The sequence below is a fragment of the Zonotrichia leucophrys genome, chromosome 4A (genome assembly GCF_028769735.1).
Source record: "Zonotrichia leucophrys gambelii isolate GWCS_2022_RI chromosome 4A, RI_Zleu_2.0, whole genome shotgun sequence".
Classification (NCBI taxonomy): Eukaryota; Metazoa; Chordata; class Aves; order Passeriformes; family Passerellidae; genus Zonotrichia; species Zonotrichia leucophrys.
The window spans coordinates 4,741,069-4,763,557 of record NC_088174.1 but is presented as its reverse complement, the minus strand read 5'-3'; the positions used below and the strand labels follow the sequence as shown (position 1 = coordinate 4,763,557).

The following is a 22,489-nucleotide window of genomic DNA, read 5'->3' as shown; positions in this document are numbered from 1 at the left end:
AAACTACCAAATACCTCTGCAATTACTCAGACATATTTCTTTCAAAAAAAGTTACACCAGCCTATCACAGATTGTGTGGGAAAAAATTAACTATATATAAGATCAATTTTTATTTTAAATACTGCATTTCTTAACAGATTAAAAACTGAGATGAGCAAATATACTGCTTAGTAAGATTTTAAATGGCTTCATCCTCATAATTTCCAGGCAAGTGCAATCAAGTAACAATACAAGCAATAATGCATGCTGCTCCTTGAAGTATAGGAGCTCTGGATAAGAAAAACTTCATTTCATCCTTAAGAGCAAATGCTTTCTCAAAGCCATCACTATGATCTGCCTTTTGATGCAGAATAAGTATCTCAGTCTGGTTTTTAAGACCCTGGCATCTTTCCAAGATTACTTATACTTCTTTCTAGTTACATATGTCTGAAATTTTGTACTCAGGCTTGTTTTGAGGGCTTCTATTCAAGTAGAGTGGTCTCAGGTTACAACTTTCTTCAAATAGGGGCTTGAGTCATTGATTTTATTGCTTAATGATGAATTGAAAAATTAAATAATCCAAGAAAAAAAGTTTTGTCAATACTTGAGATGCTGGCCCATCCCTCTGGTCATGACAGATTAGGCTGGAATCTACTATTTGTTCATGAATATCCTATTACTGTAAGAGAATGCATTATTTCCGTTCATTGTTGACTTTCATTGCAAGAAGTGTTATTCATTTTGCTAGAATCTATGAGAGTATCTCTTGTGCCATCTGGCAACCTCATTTGCATGTTTCACATTGATTATAGAAATACCATTAAGTATCTGTTTAAGTTTCCTCAACACAGTGCTTTATATTTATTATCAGAAACTGTTCTGATCACCAGCAGTAAATCCATATTCTTCCCAGCTAAACATCATTTCACATTCCATTTAATCTCAGATGAGTTCCTTCCTATACACTCAGAATACAATTTAGGAGGCAGATGTCAGGGATTTTTAGGGCCCTGGTTTTAAAGCACACACAGAGCTTCATTCACAAAAGTCAAAAACAACTACCTGACAGATGTGAGATGCCTGCTGCACAAGGGATGCACACAGGATCCACACCACACACTTCAAGAGGCAGCAAGGGAAGTTTATTGCATTCAGTGCCACCGCAGGTTGGCAAAAGCAGGAATGGCCTGTGCTCTTATACCAAAAAAATCCCACCTTTGTTCTCAACAACCCCACCTGCACTGCTCAAGGATTCCCCATGGTCTATAAAAGGGATAAGCAGGCACTTAACTAAAGGGAACAGCAAAGGACAGCCCTGGAACTCCATCAACATTGGGGTAGGAAATTAAAGAGCCAGAAAGAACCATCTGGGTTACCAGTCCCCTGCCATTTAGGGAGCTACTCCAAATGCTTCACTGTGAATACAGCCACATTCCTGAAGTGACAAAAATCACCTAATTTAGTATTTGCAGTCAGGCAAATACCTGCCACCTCTGCTTAAGCCACAACAGATTTAGAGTAAGTTTGGGGTTTCTGTGTTTGTGTTTCGGCATTTGGTGGGAGTGTTTGTTTTGTCATGTGTTTTACAGAAACAGAAAACACAACACTTATCCAGATTTCACACAACAGAAAAAAACCTTCAAAAAAAAGTAATTAGAATATTCACAGAAATATTAATGGTCACATAACCTAGCTCTGTTAACCAAGTGACTAACACCCAGGGAGGCTCATTCAGAATTTAACATAATATAAAACACCTACACCATGCACACAAAGTAGTGAAACACATTATTACTTAAGTAAATCCTTCTGAACTGCTGAATTTATGTTCATTAGCCAAGAGCCTGGATCTGAGAAGTTAAAACACCCTTGGCAAACACCCCTACACACCAGTGCCACACAGCTCCATGTGGTCACAAGTCCCCAACAACATCCATCTAAGCTTTGCAGTTTTATTCCTGATATCACCAATTAAACCTCCCAGCAAACCTTCAGTCACTGCTGCATCCCTGTTGGGGTCTGCTCGTTTCAGATTCATCCTGAATGCATTCCCTATGTTCTCCCTACCATTTTTTAATTTGTTTTGCCAACCAGCATGTTGCTTCCTTCCATGCCAGACTTCATATGTAAGGGCTGTCTCAAGTTCTTGCTCTACTTCTGTATAACCCTGCAGAAGCCACAAACAAAGCCTGACAGTGACAAAACAGCCCAAGTGCCAAGACAAGCCCTCCACGCTGAGCCAGGCATATTCTCAGCTCCTCACAGCCATCTGTCAGTAAGGGCACCTGACAAGGCAAGCAAGTGCAAGTACCTGAGGCAGCAATCACCCTCCTGCCATAGCTGCACATTTCCTACAGCTCCAATGCAATGAGGTACAAGCTGTGGTGGTACCTTCAGTGACAGCTGCAAGTTTATGAGGGGCACTTTTCATCTCAACAACCATTTCAGCCACTGAAGGTCCTCTCAGGGCTTGCTGTAGCACCTTCTTTCCCAGGTGTGCTGCTTCTGCTCACAGTGCTGGAGTTCAGGATTTCAGGCAACAAACCTTCCCATTTCAGCATCACCCTGCAGTGATCAAGAAGGGAGGTCACCCCCTGCATCAGCTTCACCAATTCCAAACCCATCACACCTTTGCAAGCCCAGTTCAGCCGAAGGGGAACAGAAATTCTGGGCACTCAAGCACCTTCTTCAGATAAGGTAAGCTCCAGAAACAGCCCTTAGATCTCTGTGTAAGCACCTAACCCAGAAAACGCTACAGGGATGCCTATAGGTGCTCAGAGAGTATTAATGCATGCATCCTGCAACACAGGAAACAACTACAAGTCTGGTTTTATTTCCCAATGCAAAATACATTATGTTCTGGACACAGGATCAAAAACTTCCTTGGGTTTTGGAGCAAAACCCAAAAACAACTTGGAAAAAAAGTATAAAAGGGTATTTTATCACAAGCTACATTGTGAGGGAAAGCAGTTGGCACATTTTTTAAGTGCACAAGCTGTAACTGCATGAATTTGAATTACAATGAAGCTGGGGAAAAAAAAGGACTAAAGAGCTATGCTGTTTTAAGTACACTACCTCTAAAGTTACTATTTAACTGGTCTTAATAACATCTGAATAGGCAGACATTTTTTTTGACTGACTCAAAAGCAAAACTTTTTTACTGACTCAAAAGCAAAACTATCTGGAAGCATGATATTATTATTATACCATTATTTCAAATCATTAATTAAAACTCTATAGGAACAAGCTGGTGGGATTCTAGCAAACCAGCTACCAAAAAAAAAAAAACAAACCAGCTTTCTTCTGTATTTTCTGGTGGCAACTCCTCATCAGAACAGCTCACACACAATGCCAAGCCTCTCCATGCTGTCAACCTTTACACCTGAAAAAGCACCAAGGATCTCTTGCAGTGCAGTTTTCAGAGGATACAAACCATAAAATGTTAAACTTGAAAATTGCTATCCACAAAACTGCACAAGCCCCTTCAGCAGACACCTTTGGCCCTCAAAATAAGTATTTTGACTATAAACACTGCATATTGGAAACCACAGGCAGCCAAAAGCTAAGCCCCAGAGATACTGATTACACAGTAGCTCTGAGAAAATATAAAGAAAAATAATACAAATGCAGACCACTAGCTAGAAATCCCCCGCAGAAACCCTTTGCACTAGTTAAAGGGTCAGAAGAAAATTCACAGGGTAGTAACTAAAAGAGAGCAATTACACAAACTCACAGTAGGCATCTATAACAGTTAAGTGGGAAAATACATGCAAGACAGTACTAAAGCCTCTCTTCTTTAAGAACTGTAATACTTTACCTATATTAAGCAAATCAGAAGAGCTTGTACCTAAAGATACTTACAGCTAGAAACAACCTTAAAGAGGTACAAGACAATAAATCATAAACAAAACCAGCAAGGAAATTATACTTAAAGTGGATAAATAACATTTAACTAAGTATTCTAGACCTAAAATATTAGCTTTATAAAGAAGAGCTACCTCTCTTTGAGCAACAGCACACATTAACTTCACTATGACACAGCTACACCACCAGCCACCTAAGGACATACAAACCCCACAACTCCACCACATTGCTGGCCACTCCCTAGCCAGGGCCCTTATATAAACCCACCCTTAGCACACTTCTGGAGGCTGCTCCTATAAATTTGGCAATGGCAAACAGCTGTTGCTTCCATACTGCAGAGAGTGTGAAACAAGGAGTTGCTTCTGCCTGGTAAGTGGAGCTGCTTTGGGCCTTTTCTTTATCAGAGGGCTTCTTTTTGTGCTTGTTTTTGGAGATTTTTTTCAGTTTTAGTTGTTTTTGTAGTTACTATAAAGCACCGAAGGTAGCTACATGTGTAAGGAATCGGCTTTTATGGAAGCATTTTATATAATTAATTGTTTTTCTAAAGGCTGCAGGACAGGCTCTAATAGCTCTGCAAAGCTGTCTAATAGCAACAGCTTATGGGTATTAGGAGGAAAAGCACAGTAGCACGGCAAGTACAGTGGGAGTATTAATGACTGCAGCACATTGTGACTCACAGAACTGCTGCTCACCCTCAAATGAGCTTGCTGAGAACAAGCAATGGTAAAATAAGTGTGCAAGAGGGCTTTGTGCTCTGTGTCTGGATTTTCAGGATGGAATTCCATGAGTGGTAAGGCTCCCAGGGGATCTGAAGGGACACTCCTTGGGCAAGGACTGACCTCAGCCAGGGTCTGTGCAATACTTTAATGCAAAGTAAATAACTAAGGTATTCTGCAGCTTGGGCTGTATCCTGACACGTCCTCCTTATAGCTGGAGAACTGAACTCCTTGTCAAGGACTTCAGCTTATTTTTGACACAAATGCTGCTGCAGGGTTTTATTCTGTCAGACAGCTGCTGGGACCCCACGAATGCTGTAACAAAGTTTGTGGCTTCACAGTAACATCAGTGAGTGGTAATGACTTCATGGGAGGCTTCTGAAGCCATAAGGAGAGAAAGGCAGCTCAAGCAACAAATCAATTTTGTGTTCCACAGCATGACCTAATGCAGTGATCTTGCAGCTGCTTTTACATGCTGAAAGGGGGGAAAATGCTGTTCCACAGTAACTATAACTCTGAGCAGAAATTAGATGTGTGGCAGGAGCAAACACTCCACAGTAAAGGCTGATCCCAGTGCAAAAATAATGGTATGTCTTAAAAGTAAGTAAGCAAGCATTAAAAACCCTAACTACAAATGTTTTTGTAGTAGAGCAACGACATTAAGTGGCACGTAAGCTGTTTTATTGACAGAGTAAATATTATATTTTTTTCCTGGAAAAAAACCCACAAATATTGATCAGAAAATAACATAGACCACTAGTCAAGTGCTTTTCCATGCAGAGCAGGTGAAACCAGATCTACAGAATATCAGTGCTGCCACATTCAGTAATTTATGCCTACAATTTAACTTCCAGTAAAGTTAATTATCTATATAAAGGAAATGGACTTACCAGAAAAAACACTTGTGCTATAATTAAATTAGTTCACTTCCTTTGTATAGATTACACAAAACACAAAGATATGCAGTTAAGATGCAAAATTGCATGTGAGTATAGCCTGTGAGCATACCTTCTGCTGCATCCTAAATTTAATACTTAAGATTTGCCAAGTTTGTTATTCTGTGACTTCAGTTAAGTATGCAATAAGGCAATTAGGAAATGACAAACGATAAACATCTTCAAATTCTAAACTAGTTTCAAGTTCCAAAAAAAAGCTGCATGTGAACCAAACCAAATATTTTGGTCCTTGAAATCATGAATGAAGCATGGCATGTGTTACAAGACATAACTATCAGAATCTGATAACTGATTTTTTTCTTTTAATTAAAGTGGGAGTTGCCTGTTTGAGTTATTTTTTTCTCTTTAGATGTGACATGGTGCTGCCTAAAAATTATTTCTGAATTATATTTAGTAGTGTAAAATTTATTGAATGTTTTAACTGTTGCTTATCCTGACAAGAAGGATGAGAGGCTGGACAGGACCCAGCCATGTGCACTCTCAGCCCAGAAAGCCAGGAGTGTCCTGGGCTGCCCAAACAGCAGCAGGACCAGCAGGTCAGGGGAGGGGATTCTGCCCCTCTGCTCCACTCTGGCCAGACCCCACCTGCAGGGCTGCCTCCAGCTCTGGGCTCCCCAGCACAGCAAGGACATGGAGCTGCTGGAGCGAGTCCAGAGGAGGCCACCAAGTTGATTAAAGGATGGAACACCTCTCCTAGGAGGAAAGGCTGAGAGAACTGGGATTGTTCAGCCTAGAGAAAAGAAGCCATCTGGGTGACTTTATTGTGGCTTTCCAGTGCCTGAAGGGAGCCCACAAGAAACATGGAGAGGGGCTTTTCACAAGATCCTGGAGTGCCTGGACCAGGGTGAATGGCTTCAGACTGAAGACAGCAGGTTTAGATTAGATGTCAGGAAGAATTTCTTCCCTGTGAGGGTGGCAAGGCACTGGCAGGTGGCCCAGAGAAGCTGTGGCTGCCCCATCTCTGGAAGAACTTGTCAGGTTAGGCAGGGCTCTGAGCAACCTGCTCTGGTTGAAGGTGTCCCTGCCCCTGGCAGGAGGGCTGGGACTGGATGGTCTTTAAGGTCACTTCCAACTCAGGCCATTCTATGATCTGCTGTGGTCTTGTGTTTACCTTAATAAATCTCCATAAACCCTTGAGAGGTGTTGGATTCCTACCAAAACAATGGGGCTAAACACAGCACTGGTGCAGTGCTCAAGCTGAGATCTGCTGTTACCCTGTGGCTTGAACTCTTAACACTCCTTAGCATTTGATCCTCAGGGCTCCTATCGCTCATCTCAATTACAACAGTTAGTGATTAGCACTCCTGAAAATCTGCTCCATGCTGTTTTCAAGCACACAGGAAATTAAACCTGTAAGGACCACCCATGAGAAGTTTGGGTCAAGTGATCTGCCTTGTATCATACAAACTCTGTGATAAGAGCTGAAATAAGTACAGTCATCCACAGAGGTTTTTTTCCTCAAGATGAAGAACACTCTCACAATCTGCATTCCTGAGCTCCTTAACTAAGCCCACTTCTGGAGGGGAAAAAAATCTGATTCAAAGCTTGCTCAGCACAGACTTTAATTCTTTATAAGCTTCTGGCCTTTCTGAAAAAAAATTGACACTACTAGCACGATCATACACCCTCCCCTTAAGCAGGCAGTTTGTGTGATTTGTTCTTTCCAACAATTTAATTTCTTAATGTGCCTATGCAGGGCAGTTTTAATATGCAGCAAAATCTATATTACTGCAGATTGACTTTAGATTAATGATGGAGATCATTGCTTTGGTCTATCAGTTTATGTAGGTCTGCTACTGGCTGAGGTGGAAGCACAGTCTGTGTCACTGGCTTTTTAAGTGTTAAAAGCAGAGAAATGGTGAAATGCTGAGGTTTTGTCGTCTATTACAAGCTGAAAGAGTGTGAAATAATGCTACACAAACCTGTGTTGCGTTCTCCTTTTATTCCTGGTCCTGAGTCCTATAGGAGATTATGTGAAGGGAACGCATTCCCTAAAACAGTCCATCTTAAAAGGAGTATTTATTGTAGGCTGTGTGCAGTATAGCGAAAAACAGAAGTAACTGAAATAATGGTTTACCTTTTATTCCTGAAAAAACTAGTTTGTGACAAGTTCAATGGACCAACAGGAACCTATTAAGTCTGTCACTGAAAATACCTGTTCTACCCACCAAGTTTAGAGTCTAGGGAGATGATAACTTCATCTACACTGTAATACACCAACATAACTTTCTCTGCTTTAGACCATTCCTCTCTGTTTTTATCAGTTTGCCATAATCTAAAAGAACACTCACAGATGAACTTTCTCAAGTGAAGGCAGGACACAAACTCTATTTACATCAATACAACACTTGATGTTGTACCTGAGCTCATCCAACTGTGTTGACAGGAACATAATTTTCTGTCTTTTTCCCAACTAATTCTGATGCCTCTGACTTTGTAGTGAGACAGGTAGAGCTAAACCAGCTTGATTATACACTCTGGTTGTTAGCTTTAACTGTTCATCTGCGACTTGGCTCCTGGAGATCAGTCTTAGCTGGCAGGGATGTTGATGATGCCTGTGTTTATGTTAGTCTGCTGGGTTTGGTGTCATGGCCCCGAGCTGAGCTCTGTCCTCTGAGTATCAAATCTGAGCTTGGCTCTGTGCTTTGGGTGGCATCCCTGGGCTCAACCCTGTCCTTATGGTCACACCCATAAGCTTGGCCTTGTCCTTTGGGTCACACCCATAAACTCAGTTCTGTCCATAGGATCACACCCCCGGTTCAGCCCTGTCCTTTGGGTGGCATCCCTGGGCTCAGCCTTGTCCTTTGGGTCACACCCATAAGCTTGGCCTTGTCCTTTGGGTCACACCCGTCACACCCCTGGGCACAGTTCTGTCCTGGGCTCAGCCCTGTCCTTTGGGTCACACCTGTGGGCTCAGCCCTGTCCTTTGGGTCACACCCATAAACTCAGTTCTATCCATAGGATCACACCCCCGGTTCAGCCCTGTCCTTTGCATGGTATCCCTGGGATCAGCCCTGTCCTTTGGGTCACACTCCTGGGCTCAGCCCTATCCTTTGGGTCACAGCCCTGTCCTTTGGGTCACAGCCCCGGCTCCGGTCTGCCCTTTTGCACAGGCCGATCCTCAGGCACTCCCGCAGCAGCAGCGCGGGCCGAGGTCGCCGTCTGGCGGCCAGGCAGCGGCAGTGCCCGCGCGGCTCCGGCAGTGGCCAGCATGGCTCCCGGCCCTCACAGGCAGCGCTGCGAGGCCGCTGCCCGGGCCCAGCAGGGCTGCGTCCCGTGGGGGATCAGGACACGGCTCCGCTCGGCCCCATCGCCGCTCCCGTCCCCTCAGCCCCATGCCCGGCGGGACGGGCCGCGCTGCCGCCCTCGTGTGGGCACCGGCGGCGCTGCAGGCGCGCCCGGCTCCCCCAGGGCTCCTTCGGCAGCCCTGGGTGGGAGCGGCTCGGCTCCCCCGAGAAACGCGCTCCCTCCTGACACGGTCACGCGGACGCCCCCGCCTGTCCCGCTGCTCTGTCTGCCCGTGGTGCCTCTTCCATAAACTTTGCTTCACTCCACTAAAATCCACAACTTTTTGATCTCCCGGAGCTCTGCATCAACCTCCCCTCCTCCAGTACTCCCTTGGTCTCGTTATTCACTCTTGGTTTTCCCCTAATGCTGCCTAAGGTGTTTCTTGGCTTGAGTGATCCTTGACCTCACTTCATTGCTCACTAATTCATGTCCTCAAAACCTGCAATCCAATCCCTGACAGTCAACCTTCTACCCCATAAAATGGGCTGTCTGCATCCCAGGGACTTTCCTGGGGCACAGGTCTGCTGGGACAGCTCATGCCCACAGCTTTGCTCTTCGTGTAGCAGTGTGGCTGATCTGTGTCAGAGTCAGCAGAACACATGGATGCAGGAGGTGAACCTCACTGCCAAACTGCTCACATCTGACAAAATCTGTGTGTGCAGGGCTGCTGGCTTGTCTGGGGGATATTCCTGGCCACTGCAATGCTTTCAGCTTAATCCTTTGGGTGCAGAGCAATGGGTGTTCCTACACAAGCCCTCCTGCGGTGCCCCAGACCCACCACTGATAAGGCCTTAATCAGCACATTCCATGGAGCTGCCCAAGGAGTTGTGCTGGAGCTGTTAACAGTAGTGTGGGACAGGATCAGCTGAGGGCTGAGCACTGAGGCTTCTGCCTAAATTGGCAGTTGCTATGTCACTGCAGAATGCCATCACCTCCCTGTAAATCAGCTTTCTCAGGTCCTCTGCAAGTGGCAGAAGATCAGAGGGGTCCCCTGAGATCACAGGCAGTGACGGATCAATTCAGTGACGCAGAGTGTGCCCATCGTGCGTCCTGGCTCACCAGGAGCAGAGAGCTGGAGCAGAGGGTGGGGGAGACACAGCTATGCTGTGCCACAGGGAGGGAGGGGGAAGATGGAAGGCATCAGCCCATCCATCTTCAGCTGGCATCAGGCCTGTCTGGAGCCTCTTTTCATCTGCTGCTTTAGCAAAGTTCAGATGCACTCATTCGGAAGCGTTTCTCTCGGCTCAAGGCAAGAAAAGCACTTTTACTTCTGTGCTTCTGCCTTCAAAGCATGCCCCGGTGTGTCCGCCGGGCCAGCCGCGGTGACCTGGGCTGTGTCTGTTCAGGCTTCCTCTGCCGGGAAGAGAAAAGTCCCCTTTTGTCCGAGGGGCTCCCGCAGCCCCTGTCTCAAAGGCGCGGCGATGCACGAAGCTCTGCCTCCATCTCCCGGGAGCTCTCCCTGGAGCCCGGCTCTGCCTGGACGTGGCCTGCCTGCAAACTCCTCCGCGCCGCGACGCGTGACGGCCCCGGGGCCCCTTCCCCCTCTGCTCGGGGCCCGCCCTGACCCCAGCCCGGCCCCCCGCTCCTCACGGCTCCGCTCGCAGTCTGCCCGCCTCTGCCGGCCTGTGCGGACCTGCCGGGCCGGGCACACCCTGCAGGGTGTGAGCGCAGCAGCGGAGCCGAGTGCTGGCACGCATGGGCCCGGCAGAGCCCAGCCCCGCGCTCACCTGGCCCGGCTGCGGCAGCGCGACATCCGCGGGGAGCAGGTACTTGGGGCTGCCCCGGCCCTGGGCGTGCTGCCCTGGGCTGGCAGGCGGCACGGGGAGGGGGTGATGGTCCCGGGAAGGTGAGGGGGAAGGAAGAGGGGTGCCCGTGTTGTTCCCACGCTCTGAAGAGCAGAAACGGGGAGCCCACGACTGGCTGCCCGGGTATGAGACTGAGAGTGGGGGATCTGGGCCAGGCTGTGCTGCTGTCGCTGTTTTGGGGTCACCCTGTGCCCCGTGCTGAGCCCGTGTTCTGTCCTCCGTCCTAGGAGGAAAGGGAGCCCAGGGTTAGGCACCAGCTCCCACTGATCTGCCCGATGGCACACAGCCTGGGCTGGCTCAGCTGGCTCCTCCAGGACAAGGGGATGTTGATCTGCGTATCGCCACCAGGTTGTCCTGTGCCAGCACAGAGGTGCTTGTGAGGCTACCAGCACTCAGTGCCGTGTCGGTGACTGTGGCAATGGGTTTGTCAGCCCTTCAGATTCCCTGTGCCTCGCACACAAGGGCTGTGTGTGCCACGGGGTTTGTTTGGTGGGAGTTGAAGGAAGGTCCTTCCAGCCATGATGGAGCCCCAGCTCCCACTGCTGCTCTCCCACTGGAGCCAGAGCAGAAGCTGAGCAGGGTCTGTTGTGTGCCTATCCCTGCTCTGTCTGGGATGTGTGCCCTGCCATAACCACTGATGCTGCTGCTGCTGCAGTTGCACTCTGAGCTGGAGAACAGGGTGGCATTCCCCCTCCAAACCCTCCCAACATCACCACTGGGGCAGATTTGTGACCAGTCCTGTGCCACTCTCTGCCAAGCTCCAATCTTGGCAGCAGCATTCCCTTGGAGCAGCTGAGCTGCAGCTGGTGCCCACAACCACTCCTCCTGTACTATGTACCCTGCGTGGGAGCCTGCCAGCAGCTGCTGACACCAGTGCCCTGCCCATGTGAGCAGTGACAGGGGACAGGGTGACTCCAAGGGAAGGCAGGCTGAGCCCACTGGTGGAAGTGGTGACTCTGCTTCTGGTGACAGCAGGAGTATGACCCACGGCATCCCTTGTGTTAAGGCTGACTCCCTCAGTGCCATCACTGAGCAGGTCACAGCTGCTGGTCTGGTGCCTGGAAGGTGGAGGAGGCAGCAGATGTGGGGCTCGGTTTTGCTGCTCATCATCCTCTGTGCCTTGGCTGGCTGGACCTGCTGATGGCAGCCCCCAGACTCCCCAGCCTGCAGAAGCTGCCTGGCCAGGGATGGGGTCCTGCTCTTGGGGTGCTGCCTGCCTGTGTGTGACCCTGTGCTCTGTGTGGGTGCTGGGGCAGGCTCTGCACCCTGGAGCCCCCCATGGGGTGGTATTTAGGAGCAAGGTGATGGGCAGGGCTGCTGCCCTGTTCCAGGGGCAGACCAGGCTGGGCATGGCAGAGCTCTGGTCTGGCTGGCTGGCCCAGGGGGGAGCTGGGCTAGCTCTGCTCCCTCTCTGCACAGCCCAGCCTGGAATGGGACACAGCTCTGAGAGGCACTCCAGCACTGGAGAGGATGTGGCTGGGAGGATGTGGTCAGCTGGCTCTCATGCCTGGCTCAGTGGTCACAATGAAATGAGAGCCAGGCTTAATGTGCAGGGTGATAGTGTTGCACAGTGAGCCTGGCCTGTTGGGGAGGTTGGGGTAAGGAGGAGCAGCTCCACAGCAGCACAAGCAATAGCAAAGATGGGATTTCTCTGGATGGATTGAGGAAGATCTTGTTTTGGGCTCCCTGCTTCTTCCAGCCAAGCACCAGGAATCTGGGGATCACAGCAAAGCATCCTGGCTCTGTTCCCTTGCCAGCCTTGGGAACTCAGTGGTGGCCCTGCCCTCAGCCTGGATCTCTGTGACTGTAGAAATGGGTTCCCCACAAGCACTTGGACCAAAGCCACCCAGTGCCTGCTCAGCTGCAGCTCCTCCAGCCACACTGGGGATTCCTTGGTGTGCAGGTTGAGCTCAGATGCTGCCAGGATGGTGCTGCAGCTACAAGGACCTGCACTTAGGGATCAGAACAGGAACTTCCCAGGCCATGGCATGTCACTGGACAGTCCTTGCAGGTGGGAAAGCCTGGGTGCAGTGGTGCTGTCACGCTGGCTGGCTAGGCTGCTTGCCCCTGGAGCCTGCACTGTGGTCCTGGCTCCCAGGCAGTGCTGAGCCCAAGCCCTGCTCCCTGCCAGCTCCAGGCTTGTTCCAGCTTGTTGAGTGAAGGGTCCCAGCACAGCCTGCTGAACAGGTTGGGCTGCACCTGAGCTGCTGCTTCCCCTGGCACCATGCCTTGTCTGGGGACACAACCAGCAGCCCCACTGTGTCCCAGCACTCTGGGCCACCTGCCAGGGTACCTGGACACAAAATGCCTCAGTGCTGCATCCCCACGGGGTGGGGACAGTGTGCTGGGAGCTCTGTGCCAACACACTGTGTATCCCCCACAGGACACCTGACCTTGGCTCTGGCACAGTCTGCTGCTATGGCAGACCCCCCTGGCTGCTGCTCCACCTGTGCCACGTGCCTGCTCTGCCCCTACAGCTGCCAGTGGATCACTGCCAAGAAGGAGAAGAGGAAGGGCTTGAGAACCACCAAGGTGATACCTGAGTGATGCTGAGATGGGGCTTGCCAGCCCCTTTGTGGGAGTCTCAGAGTGCTGGCTGGGGTGGGGAAGGGCTCTGGCTGGGGTGCTCAGCCCAGACACTGAGCTGCTGACCTCTTGCTGCTGCTCCTGCTTCCCAGGGCCCAGCCCCCGGAAAGCTGGGGTAGTACCTGGCACCCTCACTGTCCAGGAACTGCCCTGGCCTGGAGCAGGGAGGGTGAGCTGTGCTCCTGCTGGGTGACAAGAGGGGTAGAGCAGCCTTAGCAGTGGGGCTTGCACGTGCCTGGGGCAGAGCAGAGCCCTGGGGCTGGGCTGGCAAGCAGGTCCCGGGGCACCTGGCCAGGCACGTGGGAGACACAGCTCCTGGGCTGGGTGTGGCCCCACCGGGAGGGTGTCCCCAGCAATTTGTAACCTGGGAGTGGCGTGGCCCTGGGATCCTCTGAGGTCTCCGACTCCCATGGGTGTGGTTCTGCTGCGGCTTGCCCTGTCTTGCCTGGAATGTACAAATAAGTCCGGGTTGCTGGGTGTCCCTCTGGCACCTGTGGCACCCCTCACCTCCCGCACACACGTGGCACCTGTGGCTGTGGGCAGTGCAGCTGGACACAGCCTGCAGAGTCACTGCTACAAGCGCAGTTCTGAGGCCCCGCACTGCTCTCTGCCCAGCTCACAGGTCGTGCAGCTAGAAGGGAATGGAACATGGCTCCCCTCCCCTTCTTGTGTCCAAAGTCCCAGCCTGTTTCATGGAGTGCTGCATGGGAAAGGAGGCAGTCTTGTCACAGGGGCCATCGTCCCCACCCTGGCCAAGGCAGATTTTGTTTGTTGTAGGACATGCTGATCCATCTTTCTGTAGTGTGGGTGCAGCCAAAAGAGCCAGCCAGGGTAGCTCTGGTCCCTCTCCATGGCACAGCTCAGTGCCTGACCCCTGGGCCATTGCTGCTGTGACCCCCTGTGCTCCCTGCTGCTGGCTGGGTGATTCCCAGGTGTCTCAGCACAGCCTGGGGGCTAGGAGCCCTGAGGGTACATGTATAACTCTCATCTCTGGCTTTCAGTATGACTGCAGCTGGTTCCTTTTCCTCTTCTGCGTCTTCCTCTTCACCCTGGTGTGGCTCTACTTCGCTATCATCATCCTCAATGATTTCCACAACTTCAACGAGTGAGTAGGATCTACACAGAGCCTTGTTCCCCACGTCACCCCTGCCCCTCTGACCTTCCCCTTTGCTGGCAGATTCATCTTCAGGCAGAAGAAGCTGTGGCTAGACTGGTCCCTGGTGCTGCTCATAGCTACAGCTGTGCTGATCAGCTACTCATCTGTGCTGCTGGTGAGCCCTCCTGACCCTGCTGGGCTGGGGAATGGGGCTGTGCTGGGCACAGGCTGCACTGAAATGGGGGAATGGGGCTGTGCTGGGCACAGGCTGCCCTGAGCTGGGGGAATGGGGCTGTGCTGGCCACAGGCTGCCCTGAGCCAGGGGAATGGGGCTGTGCTGGCCACAGGCTGCACTGAGCCAGGGGAATGGGGCTGTGCTGGGCACAGGCTGCCCTGAGCCAGGGGAATGGGGCTGTGCTGAGCACAGGCTGCCCTGAGCCAGGGGAATGGGGCTGCCCTGAGCTAAAGAATGGGGCTGTGCTGAGCTGGGGGAATGGGGCTGTGCTGGGCACAGGCTGCCCTGAACCAGGGGAATGGGGCTGTGCTGGGCACAGCCCTGAGCTGGGAGGAGCTGCAGCATCTGGGGCCGGGTCAGTCTGAGCACGGGCAGAGCCCCTGCCTGTGCAGGGAGTCCGAGCTTCCTTGGCTGAGTCCTTGTGCCCTGTGAGGGCTGAGGTGTGGGCACAGCCCAGTCTGACAGCTCCTTGCCCTTGCAGGTCCTCGCTCTGTGCCTGCAGCTCTGTGGCCAGCCCTTGAAGCTACACTGGGTGCACAAGGTGAGGCACTGGAGGTGCAGGGAGATGGTGGCTGCCCTGGCTGCCTTTGCACCTTCAGAAGCTGGACCAGCCTGCTGGGGCTGTGCATGGCTGCTGTGACCACACGCAGTGGCTGTGTGTCCCTGCTGACGGGGCTGCAGCTGTCAGTTCCTCAGCCACATGTCTCTGGGATGGGAATATTCCCAGTGCTCAGAGCATGGAGCACAGAGCTCAGCTGCAACCCAGATGGGGAAATGGTGATCAGGCCTGGGAGGGGTTCATAAGGAAGGGATGAGGAGGATTCTACCTGGCCTGCAAGATGCTGTGTGCTGCCCTAACTGCCCTGTGCGTGTCCCACAGGTCCTGCTGATCCTGACTGCCCTGGTGGTGGCTGCAGCCTTCACAGGGCTGGGAATAAAATGGGCAGAGGAGTGGAAAAGTGCATGGATCTCCCTGCAGGTGAGTCACCTCCATAGCAGGAACTCCCCTGCTGTACCCAGAGCCTGACCTGTGGCCTTGAGCTCAAGGGTGCTGACTGAGGCCCCCAGAACAGCTGAGTGCACTGGGGGTGAATTCCCTGCCCTTGACTGCATTCCCTTCTGCCCCTGCAGTCTGGAGCAGCTGCCAGCAGACTGATGAATGGTGGCTGGGCAAGAGCAGGGAGTGTGTTCTGTACCCCAGGAGCCTGTCCCTCCCTCCCAGCACTGTGGGTCTTCCACCAGTACTGGCTGCAGGGGCAGATCCCTGGCATTGGGACATGTGTATTTTGGGGACAGGCACTGGTGCTGGCTGACACCCTGTGTTTTTTTGCCTCCCCAGGCAACAGGTCCCTTCCTGCACATCGGAGCTGTGGGGGGAATGACGCTCCTTGCCTGGCCCCTGGCCAGCTTCATCTACCGCACCCGCAGCACAGGTAACCCCTCTGAGCTCTCAATTGTCCCCTTGGCTGTGCCCTGGGTACTGCCAGCCAGCTGGGCAGCACTGGTGGCAGAGTGGTGCTCAGGGAGCAGTGCAGTAGTGGGAACAGGTCTCCAGGGTGGCAGTAATGCCTGCTCTTGGTGGTTTCTCATGAGCAGCCCTTGTTGCAGCTTCAGCCCTCCCTGCTTTGCAGCTGAAGGAGGGCTGCAGGTGGCAGAGTGCTGCAGAAGTGCTGAGTTGGGCAAGGGCCAGGAATAAATCCACAGTGTTCCTGAGGATGAGGGTGCAATGTTTGACCTAAGGCAATGACAGGTTAATGCCAGGTGAAGCAGCCTTGGCTTATTCCTAGTGACCTGCAAAATACTTCCTCTGTACCTCATAACTTCTGTCTGTGCCTGCAGGTCTCAGGGTGTTTGTGCTGCTTGTGTACTGTGCAGCAATGATTGCACTCTACCTGGCTCCCCTGGGAATCACCTCCCCTTGCATCATGGAGGAGAACCAGCTGCCCCCCAAGCCAGCCCTAGTTGGCCATCGAGGAGCACCCATGGTGAGTGACCAGCACCCTGGCAGAGGTCAGGGTGGATGGGCAGGCTGCTCCACTAGGAAAAGCCAGGCTGTCCCTAGCTGTGGGGCACAGATCCTGGTGGCCACAGCCTGGACAAGCTCTGGCCAGCCCAGAACAGTGGTATCCCCCCAGCAGCCAGGCTTGGAGTTTGGATGAACACGGGGTGAGGAGGGGATGCAGCCGCTGCAGGACAGAGCTGCTGCCTGAGCACTGCTGGAGCAGGAGCATGCAAGTCCCAGCAGAAAGTGTGGCTGTGTAGTGTGGGCTGGGGAGCAGGGATGAGGCAGGCTCTGCCTGTCTACCCCCAGTCCTTTTCCACCTCCACCATGCCCAGGTCACCCCAGGCTCATTGTGGCTGCCCTAGAGCCCAGCCAAGCTGCTGGGTGCATCCAGGCAGGATGAGTGCCTGCCCCTGGCCCATCCTGCCCATGCTCCCTGCACTAACACTGTTCCTTTTTCCAGCTGGCCCCTGAGAACACCCTCATGTCACTGCACAAGGCAGTGGACTGTGATGTGCAAGTCTTTGAGACAGACGTCATGGTGAGGTAAAGGGGCTCAGAGGGAGGAAGGGGGCTGTGTGTCCTGGGATGTCACCTCCCACAGGGGGCATTCTGGAAGACGCCTGGAGGACTGCTACAGCCTGCATTTGCAGGCAGCTCTGTTCAAAGGGCTCTGCCACTCCCACCTTCCCAGTATGGGACAGATCCAGCTTGGTGTCCCAATGATCTGGGAGAGGTACTGGGTTTCTGTCCTCCCCATGCAGATTGCCTTCTGGGGAGGGAGGCTCCATCAGGGGAGGGGTACTGCTTGGGAAACAGACCCTGGCTCCAGTTCATCTCATGCAATCCTGTAATTGGGACAGCTGTTTCAAAGAACAAGGAACTGCTGGGTTGGTGGCTTGGTCTCTAGGTGCAGACTTTTGTGTAAAGGGCCACAAGTAGAATAAGGGTGGGGGTTACTGTGGCAGGTGGCTGGGAGGGGGTAGAAATGCCAGGGCAGGGATAGGAGACAAACAGCTTACAACACATGGCTTTCCTCTGTGCTCCTTTGCCAGTGCTGACGGGGTCCCATTCCTCATGCACGACGAGGAGCTCACCAGGACCACCAACGTGCAGGCTGTGTTCCCTGAGAGGGCTGCCCTCAACAGCACTGCCTTCAACTGGACAGACCTCCAGCAGCTGAATGCTGGCAGCTGGTTTCTGGAGGTCAGGAATGTCCTTAGGGTGGCTGGTGAGGAATGGGTACATTCTTGGGTGAAGCATTACCCCTGCCCTGGGGCTCCAGAACCTTTCCTGGTCCTAGCAGGCACCTGGACAAGGTGCAGAAACATGCACAAATCCCTTGGGTGCAGTTATGCCCCAAGCTGGGGTTTGTTCTGACTCCTCAGCTGAGTCATGGAGGAGGCTGCTTTCAGAGGGGATGTCTCACATTTGCTCTGAGCTGCACAGCCTGCCTGGGCTTGAAGGCAGCTGTGGCCAGGCTCTTCCCAAAAGGTGACTAACTACTGCTGAGCAGCTTTGAATGCCCACAGGTGCTGGGGCTGCTTGAATTCTGTTGTTAGTGGGGAGAAGGGTACAGGTGCCCATGGATGGGGAGGTTCCCTGTGCCTGTCTGCACTGGAGAGCACATGGAGAGGCCAGTGTAGGAAACAGAGTCCCCCAGGCACCAGTTTGGGATGTGGAAGCCGGCAGGTGGTCTGCCTGTGGTGACTGCCCCCTCTCACCCTTGCAGCGGAAGCCATTCCCCACTGTGCAGAATCTTTCTCCTGATGATCGCCAGGAGGCAGCTGAACAGAGGATCCCGTCCCTGGAACAGGCTCTAGAGGCAGCCAAGCACAGCAACCTCTCCATCATGTTTGACCTTCGGCCTGAGAACCACAGTGACTACCAGAACTTTGTCAATGTCACCCTGGAAGTGATTTTACAGTCAGGCATCCCTCTGCAGCAGGTGAGCTGATCACCACCCCACCCGTGCCAGGCCCTGCCGCGGTGGGAGGGGCCCTGCCAGCCACACTGACCCTCCCTGACACCCCATACACCCCGTTTGTGATCCCTGCTGGGCAGCCCTGCCCACGTGTGGGAGAAGTTACCAATAATTAGGGTTTAATGCCTACAGCTTCAGACCCCTCCAAATACTTTGGTTTCCCAGCACTGGCCACCCTGGTGTGTAAACAATGACTCAGGCCAGGGAGGAGACCAACACTGCCAGCACGAAGAGGAGTACAATGCTAGGCTTTCACCTCCCCACACTCCACCACACCTCTCCCTGCAGCTCTGGGACTCCTGCTGCACCCTCCTGTGCTCCCTTTATGCTTCCTCCAACCGTTGCAGCACAGGATATGTGCTGCCCTCTGGGGACAAATCAGCACTCAAATCACGTTGCTTGGTCTTTTGGGAATGCAGATCAGGAGGGGACAGAGAAAAGACTTGTACTATAGTGGTGATCCGAGGTGCATTCTTGATGCAGAGCTGGGGAGAAATGGATTCACTTCTTGAGCCATTCAAAGACCCAGAAAGGACTTAACTGTTGCAGATTTCCTTGGCTGGAACTGCTTTCTCCCTTCAGTGGGACCTGTGCTTATTTCTTGGCTGGGGCAAGCTCTTAGGAGGCTGTCCTGGCTGAGATCCTCATGGCAGAGCTGAGGTGGAGATGGGGCAGGAAGCAGCTGTCTAAGCAGGCCATGTGAGCCTGGACCTGTGAGGAAATATTGGAAGAGAACAAACTCTCTGGAGCACCTCTCCTCTGCACGTGCTCTCTGGCTGTTTCCTAGGTCCTCTGGCTTCCAGATGGCTTCAGGGAAGATGTCAAACAGCAGGCCCCAGGTGTCCAGCACGTCTATGGCCGGAAGAGGGTCGAGAATGAGAAGGAGCCAGTGCTGCACGTCAATCTGCCCTACCAGGACATGACCTCTGAGGAGATCAGGTGAGAACGCTTTGTCCAAGTACCTGGGAGCTGTGGGGGTCTGGGGACTGTCCCAGGGGCCAACAGAGGTGAGGTGCTGAGTACTGGTGTGCTTCTGGGAAGAGCTGGGAGTGTGCCTTGTGAACAAGTGTCCCTCTCAGGCAGGGCTGGTGCAGAGGATGGAGCTGGCTGCAGTGCTCTGCCCTGCCAGCAAATCTGGATCTCCACACAGTTGCTCCATGTGGCTGCAAATGCTGGATCATATCCCAAATGTACAGCCCCCTCTGGCTGTGCAGAGTGTGGTGGCACCCTGCTGCCTGCTACTCTGACCACGGCTGTCCCCACACAGGCAGTACCGCCAGGACAACATCTCTGTCAACCTGTACGTGGTGAACCAGCCCTGGCTCTTCTCCGTGCTGTGGTGCTCAGGGGTGAGCTCTGTCACCACCAACGCCTGCCAGGTGCTAAAGGAGATGGAACACCCCATCTGGCTGCTGGTAAGCGACCCCTGAATCCTTCACCCTGCCCCACAGCCCTGTGTCCCAGACACTTGTGGGTCCTGTGCAGTTGCCTGGAGGGTGACTTTTGCTCACTGCTGTACTGGCATGGGAGCATGTGACCCTGTAGAAGGGACTGGTGGCACAGCAGGCAGGGCTGTGCCACAGCACACCACCCCTAGATGGTGTTCAATGGCTTGTCTCGTTGCCTTGCAGCCCAGCAGCACATACTTCATGATCTGGATCGTTGTGGACTGTGTTTCCTTACTTATCATCATCTGGGCCTTCGTCCTGATGAAGTAGGTTTGATCCCTTTCCCTCTCCCGAGGCAGCTTTGTTGGGGGAGGCTGTAGTGTGCCCTGGGTGGCTGGTGCAGACCCAAACCTGCTGCCACCCCTCTCTGGACTCAGATCCTGGGGTGGTGCTCTCCTGTCTGGCTAATTAAGACAGAAGCGTGTGGGGGCAACTTTCATCTCCATGCTGCAGCTAAAAGTGCCCTGGCCCTGCCTCAAGCTGCTGGATGCTTTAGTTCACACTTGTTAACCCACTGTGCACCCCAGGGCTCAGTGGGCTGAGGCTGGGGCTCCTGCTCCTGTCCTTTTCCTCAGTGCTGCAGGCACTGAGAGCAGCTCCCTCGGGGACTGCGGAGCCTCCAGCTGGCAGCTCGGGGGAGGGCACGGTGGGACCAGACTTGCATGCTAACATGGATCCTGTTCCATCTCCTAGGAAATGTTCCCGCAGGAGACGGCCAGCGGGTGAGTGCGCACGGAACGGGAGCTTCCCTCCCCTGGAGCCGAGCTCTGCCTCTGGGACTCTCCCTGACAGGCAGGCAGCTTTCCCCAGCCAAACGTGACGGAGTGGTTTGGGATGGCTGGGGGAGGGAAGGGAATCCCGGCCCAGGGAGTTCCTCCTGTCCTGCCCTTAACAAGCAGCACTGTGGGACAGCACTAGGGAATCCCACATTTCCCGAATATCCTCAAACCTGCTTTTCAGGCTGCTCCGCCTGTCGCTGCGGGATGGTGGCTGCCCAGAATAAATGCTTTTCTCTGTCTCCTCAGAGTCTGAGACGGATGTGCTGCTCACAAAGATCAACAGCCTGATGCAAGAGTGACGTCTGTGTCAGCTGTGGGGAAGGGCAGCCAGAGCCCTGCACGGCTCAGGCAGGAGCGCTCCTCAGGCCAGCTTCGAGGCTCCTTTCCTCCGAGCCTCCCTTCCACCGTGGCCTTCCTGGCTCCTTTCATGGTGCACAGCTGCCCTCAGCTGAAAAGACTTGGAACTGAGTTCTCATTGCCCACTGGCAGCGAGGAACTAAAGCTTTGCAGGGGTGGCCTAGGGGCAGAATATTTATCCAGCAGTGCTGGAGCTGAGACCTCTCCCTTATTGTTTGGACAGGAGCGGGGATTTGGGTGGCTGTTTGGTGCAGGGGAAGGGCTGTCTCTGCCTGTTGTCAGCACCTCTGCAGCCAGGGATGGGACACCTGGTTTAAGGGCTGTTCCCCTGGGGGCTGCCCTGTCCCATGGCTTGAGGAATTTCAGGAAGGAGGATGTGGAGTGGCTTTTCAAAAGACAAAGGGAAAGCCAAGCTCTTCACCCTCCCATCCTGGACACAAATCCCGTCCCTACTGCTGCTGGCTTCATCTTCACGGGACAGGGTCCTGGCACTCCGTGCAGCAGTTCATGCCTGTTGTTCGGGAAAGAGAAGGAGCAGGTCTGAGTGTTGTGGGTGTCAGGGGCTGGCAGGACCGCGCTCACGCTCCTGCTGCTGCTCCAAGGCAGCAGAGGGAGCGCTGGGACTCGGCATCGGTCCCGTTGCAGCAGGGCCTCGAACAGGGAGAGGGTACCGTGTCAGTTTCACTTGTTGCTGTCTATTTATGTCAATAAAGCAGAGGAGCGGCAGACAGAGCCCGAAGGGGTGCGGCGGGCACGCCTGCGTCCTCCCTTCCGCGCCTTCCCCTGCCGGCGGCGCTGCCGGCCCGGAGAAGGAGCCGGCGCAGCCCGGACGGTACCGGCCCGGGGCGGGTTCGCTCCGCGGCGCTCCGTGCCACGCACCGCCGGCGCGGGGAACCGGCCGGGCCCTCGGCAGCGGGCAGCGAGGGGAGGCCGGGCGGGGCGCGGCTCCCGGGGCGCAGGCCGAGCCTGGCCGCGGCCCGGCGGGCTCGGAGCGGCGGTGGGGGTGGCAGGGCGCTCCCGGAGGCGGTGCCCGGAGCTCGGAGCGCCGGTGGCGGGGCGCTCCCGGAGGCGGTGCCCGCGGTTGGGGGGCGGCTCCGGCCGGCCCGGGCGGGGCGGGGCAGGGCGGGGCGGGCGGCGGCTCGGCCGCTCGCGGGCTGGCACGGAGCGGAGCGGCCGTCGGCCACGGCGGAGCGATGATCCGCCGGGAAGGTAAGGAGCGCCCTGCCCGGCCCTGCCCGCCGCGCCGGGCACCGCGGCCCCGCGCTCAACAAGTGTCTGCCCCGCCGGGACCCGCGCTGGGACCGCGCCCGCTGCTCCGCGTCCTGCCGGGCACCTCCCGCCCTCGCTCCCCTCCACGGGCGGCCGTGCGAGCCTGGGGTTGACACCCCAGGACT

The 22,489-nt window shown here is 53.7% G+C and overlaps 2 protein-coding genes and 1 long non-coding RNA gene across 10 annotated transcripts in view; 2 read left to right on the top strand and 1 right to left on the bottom strand.

The window, feature by feature from the left end:
* Nucleotides 1-2,405: 2,405 nt before the first annotated feature.
* Nucleotides 2,406-4,073, bottom strand: LOC135447949 (uncharacterized). The gene is made up of 3 exons (XR_010440352.1): nt 3,978-4,073; nt 3,273-3,361; nt 2,406-2,544 (listed from the first exon to the last, which is right to left on the bottom strand). It is a non-coding gene; the product is annotated as an uncharacterized LOC135447949 (long non-coding RNA).
* GDPD2 (glycerophosphodiester phosphodiesterase domain containing 2) lies at nt 2,533-21,828 on the top strand. 6 transcript variants are annotated; one of them, XM_064713217.1, is made up of 16 exons: nt 4,124-4,212; nt 12,992-13,140; nt 14,196-14,299; nt 14,372-14,465; nt 15,007-15,066; nt 15,406-15,504; nt 15,865-15,958; nt 16,365-16,510; nt 16,991-17,073; nt 17,583-17,733; nt 18,260-18,475; nt 19,299-19,450; nt 19,779-19,926; nt 20,143-20,225; nt 20,653-20,681; nt 20,985-21,828. In XM_064713217.1, exons 2-16 carry the CDS (start codon nt 13,027-13,029, stop codon nt 21,035-21,037), a joined length of 1,626 nt encoding a protein of 541 aa, XP_064569287.1. In that variant the 5' UTR covers nt 4,124-4,212; nt 12,992-13,026; the 3' UTR covers nt 21,038-21,828. The 6 variants fall into 6 exon arrangements, with proteins under 6 accessions (XP_064569284.1, XP_064569287.1, XP_064569283.1 ...); XM_064713215.1 differs by lacking the exon at nt 4,124-4,212 and adding an exon at nt 10,368-10,569 and having other exon boundaries at nt 20,653-20,751; XM_064713216.1 differs by lacking the exon at nt 4,124-4,212 and adding an exon at nt 10,370-10,569.
* DLG3 (discs large MAGUK scaffold protein 3) overlaps nt 21,470-22,489 on the top strand; it is a 77,034-nt gene continuing 76,014 nt past the window's right edge. For all 3 annotated transcript variants that reach the window (XM_064713202.1, XM_064713201.1, XM_064713200.1), the window contains exon 1: nt 21,470-22,304. In XM_064713202.1, the coding sequence (XP_064569272.1) occupies nt 21,470-22,304 (835 nt within the window). The remainder of the gene's footprint in view (nt 22,305-22,489) is intronic.

Excerpts from the sequence above, each read along its gene's own strand:
- GDPD2 (XM_064713214.1), top strand. The coding sequence starts at position 13,027 with ATGGCAGACCCCCCTGGCTGCTGCTCCACCTGTGCCACGTGCCTGCTC. Across the intron at positions 17,074-17,582 it reads GAGACAGACGTCATGGTGAG|TGCTGACGGGGTCCCATTCC; the intron begins GTAAAGGGGCTC and ends CTCCTTTGCCAG. Across the intron at positions 17,734-18,259 it reads CTGGCAGCTGGTTTCTGGAG|CGGAAGCCATTCCCCACTGT; the intron begins GTCAGGAATGTC and ends TCACCCTTGCAG.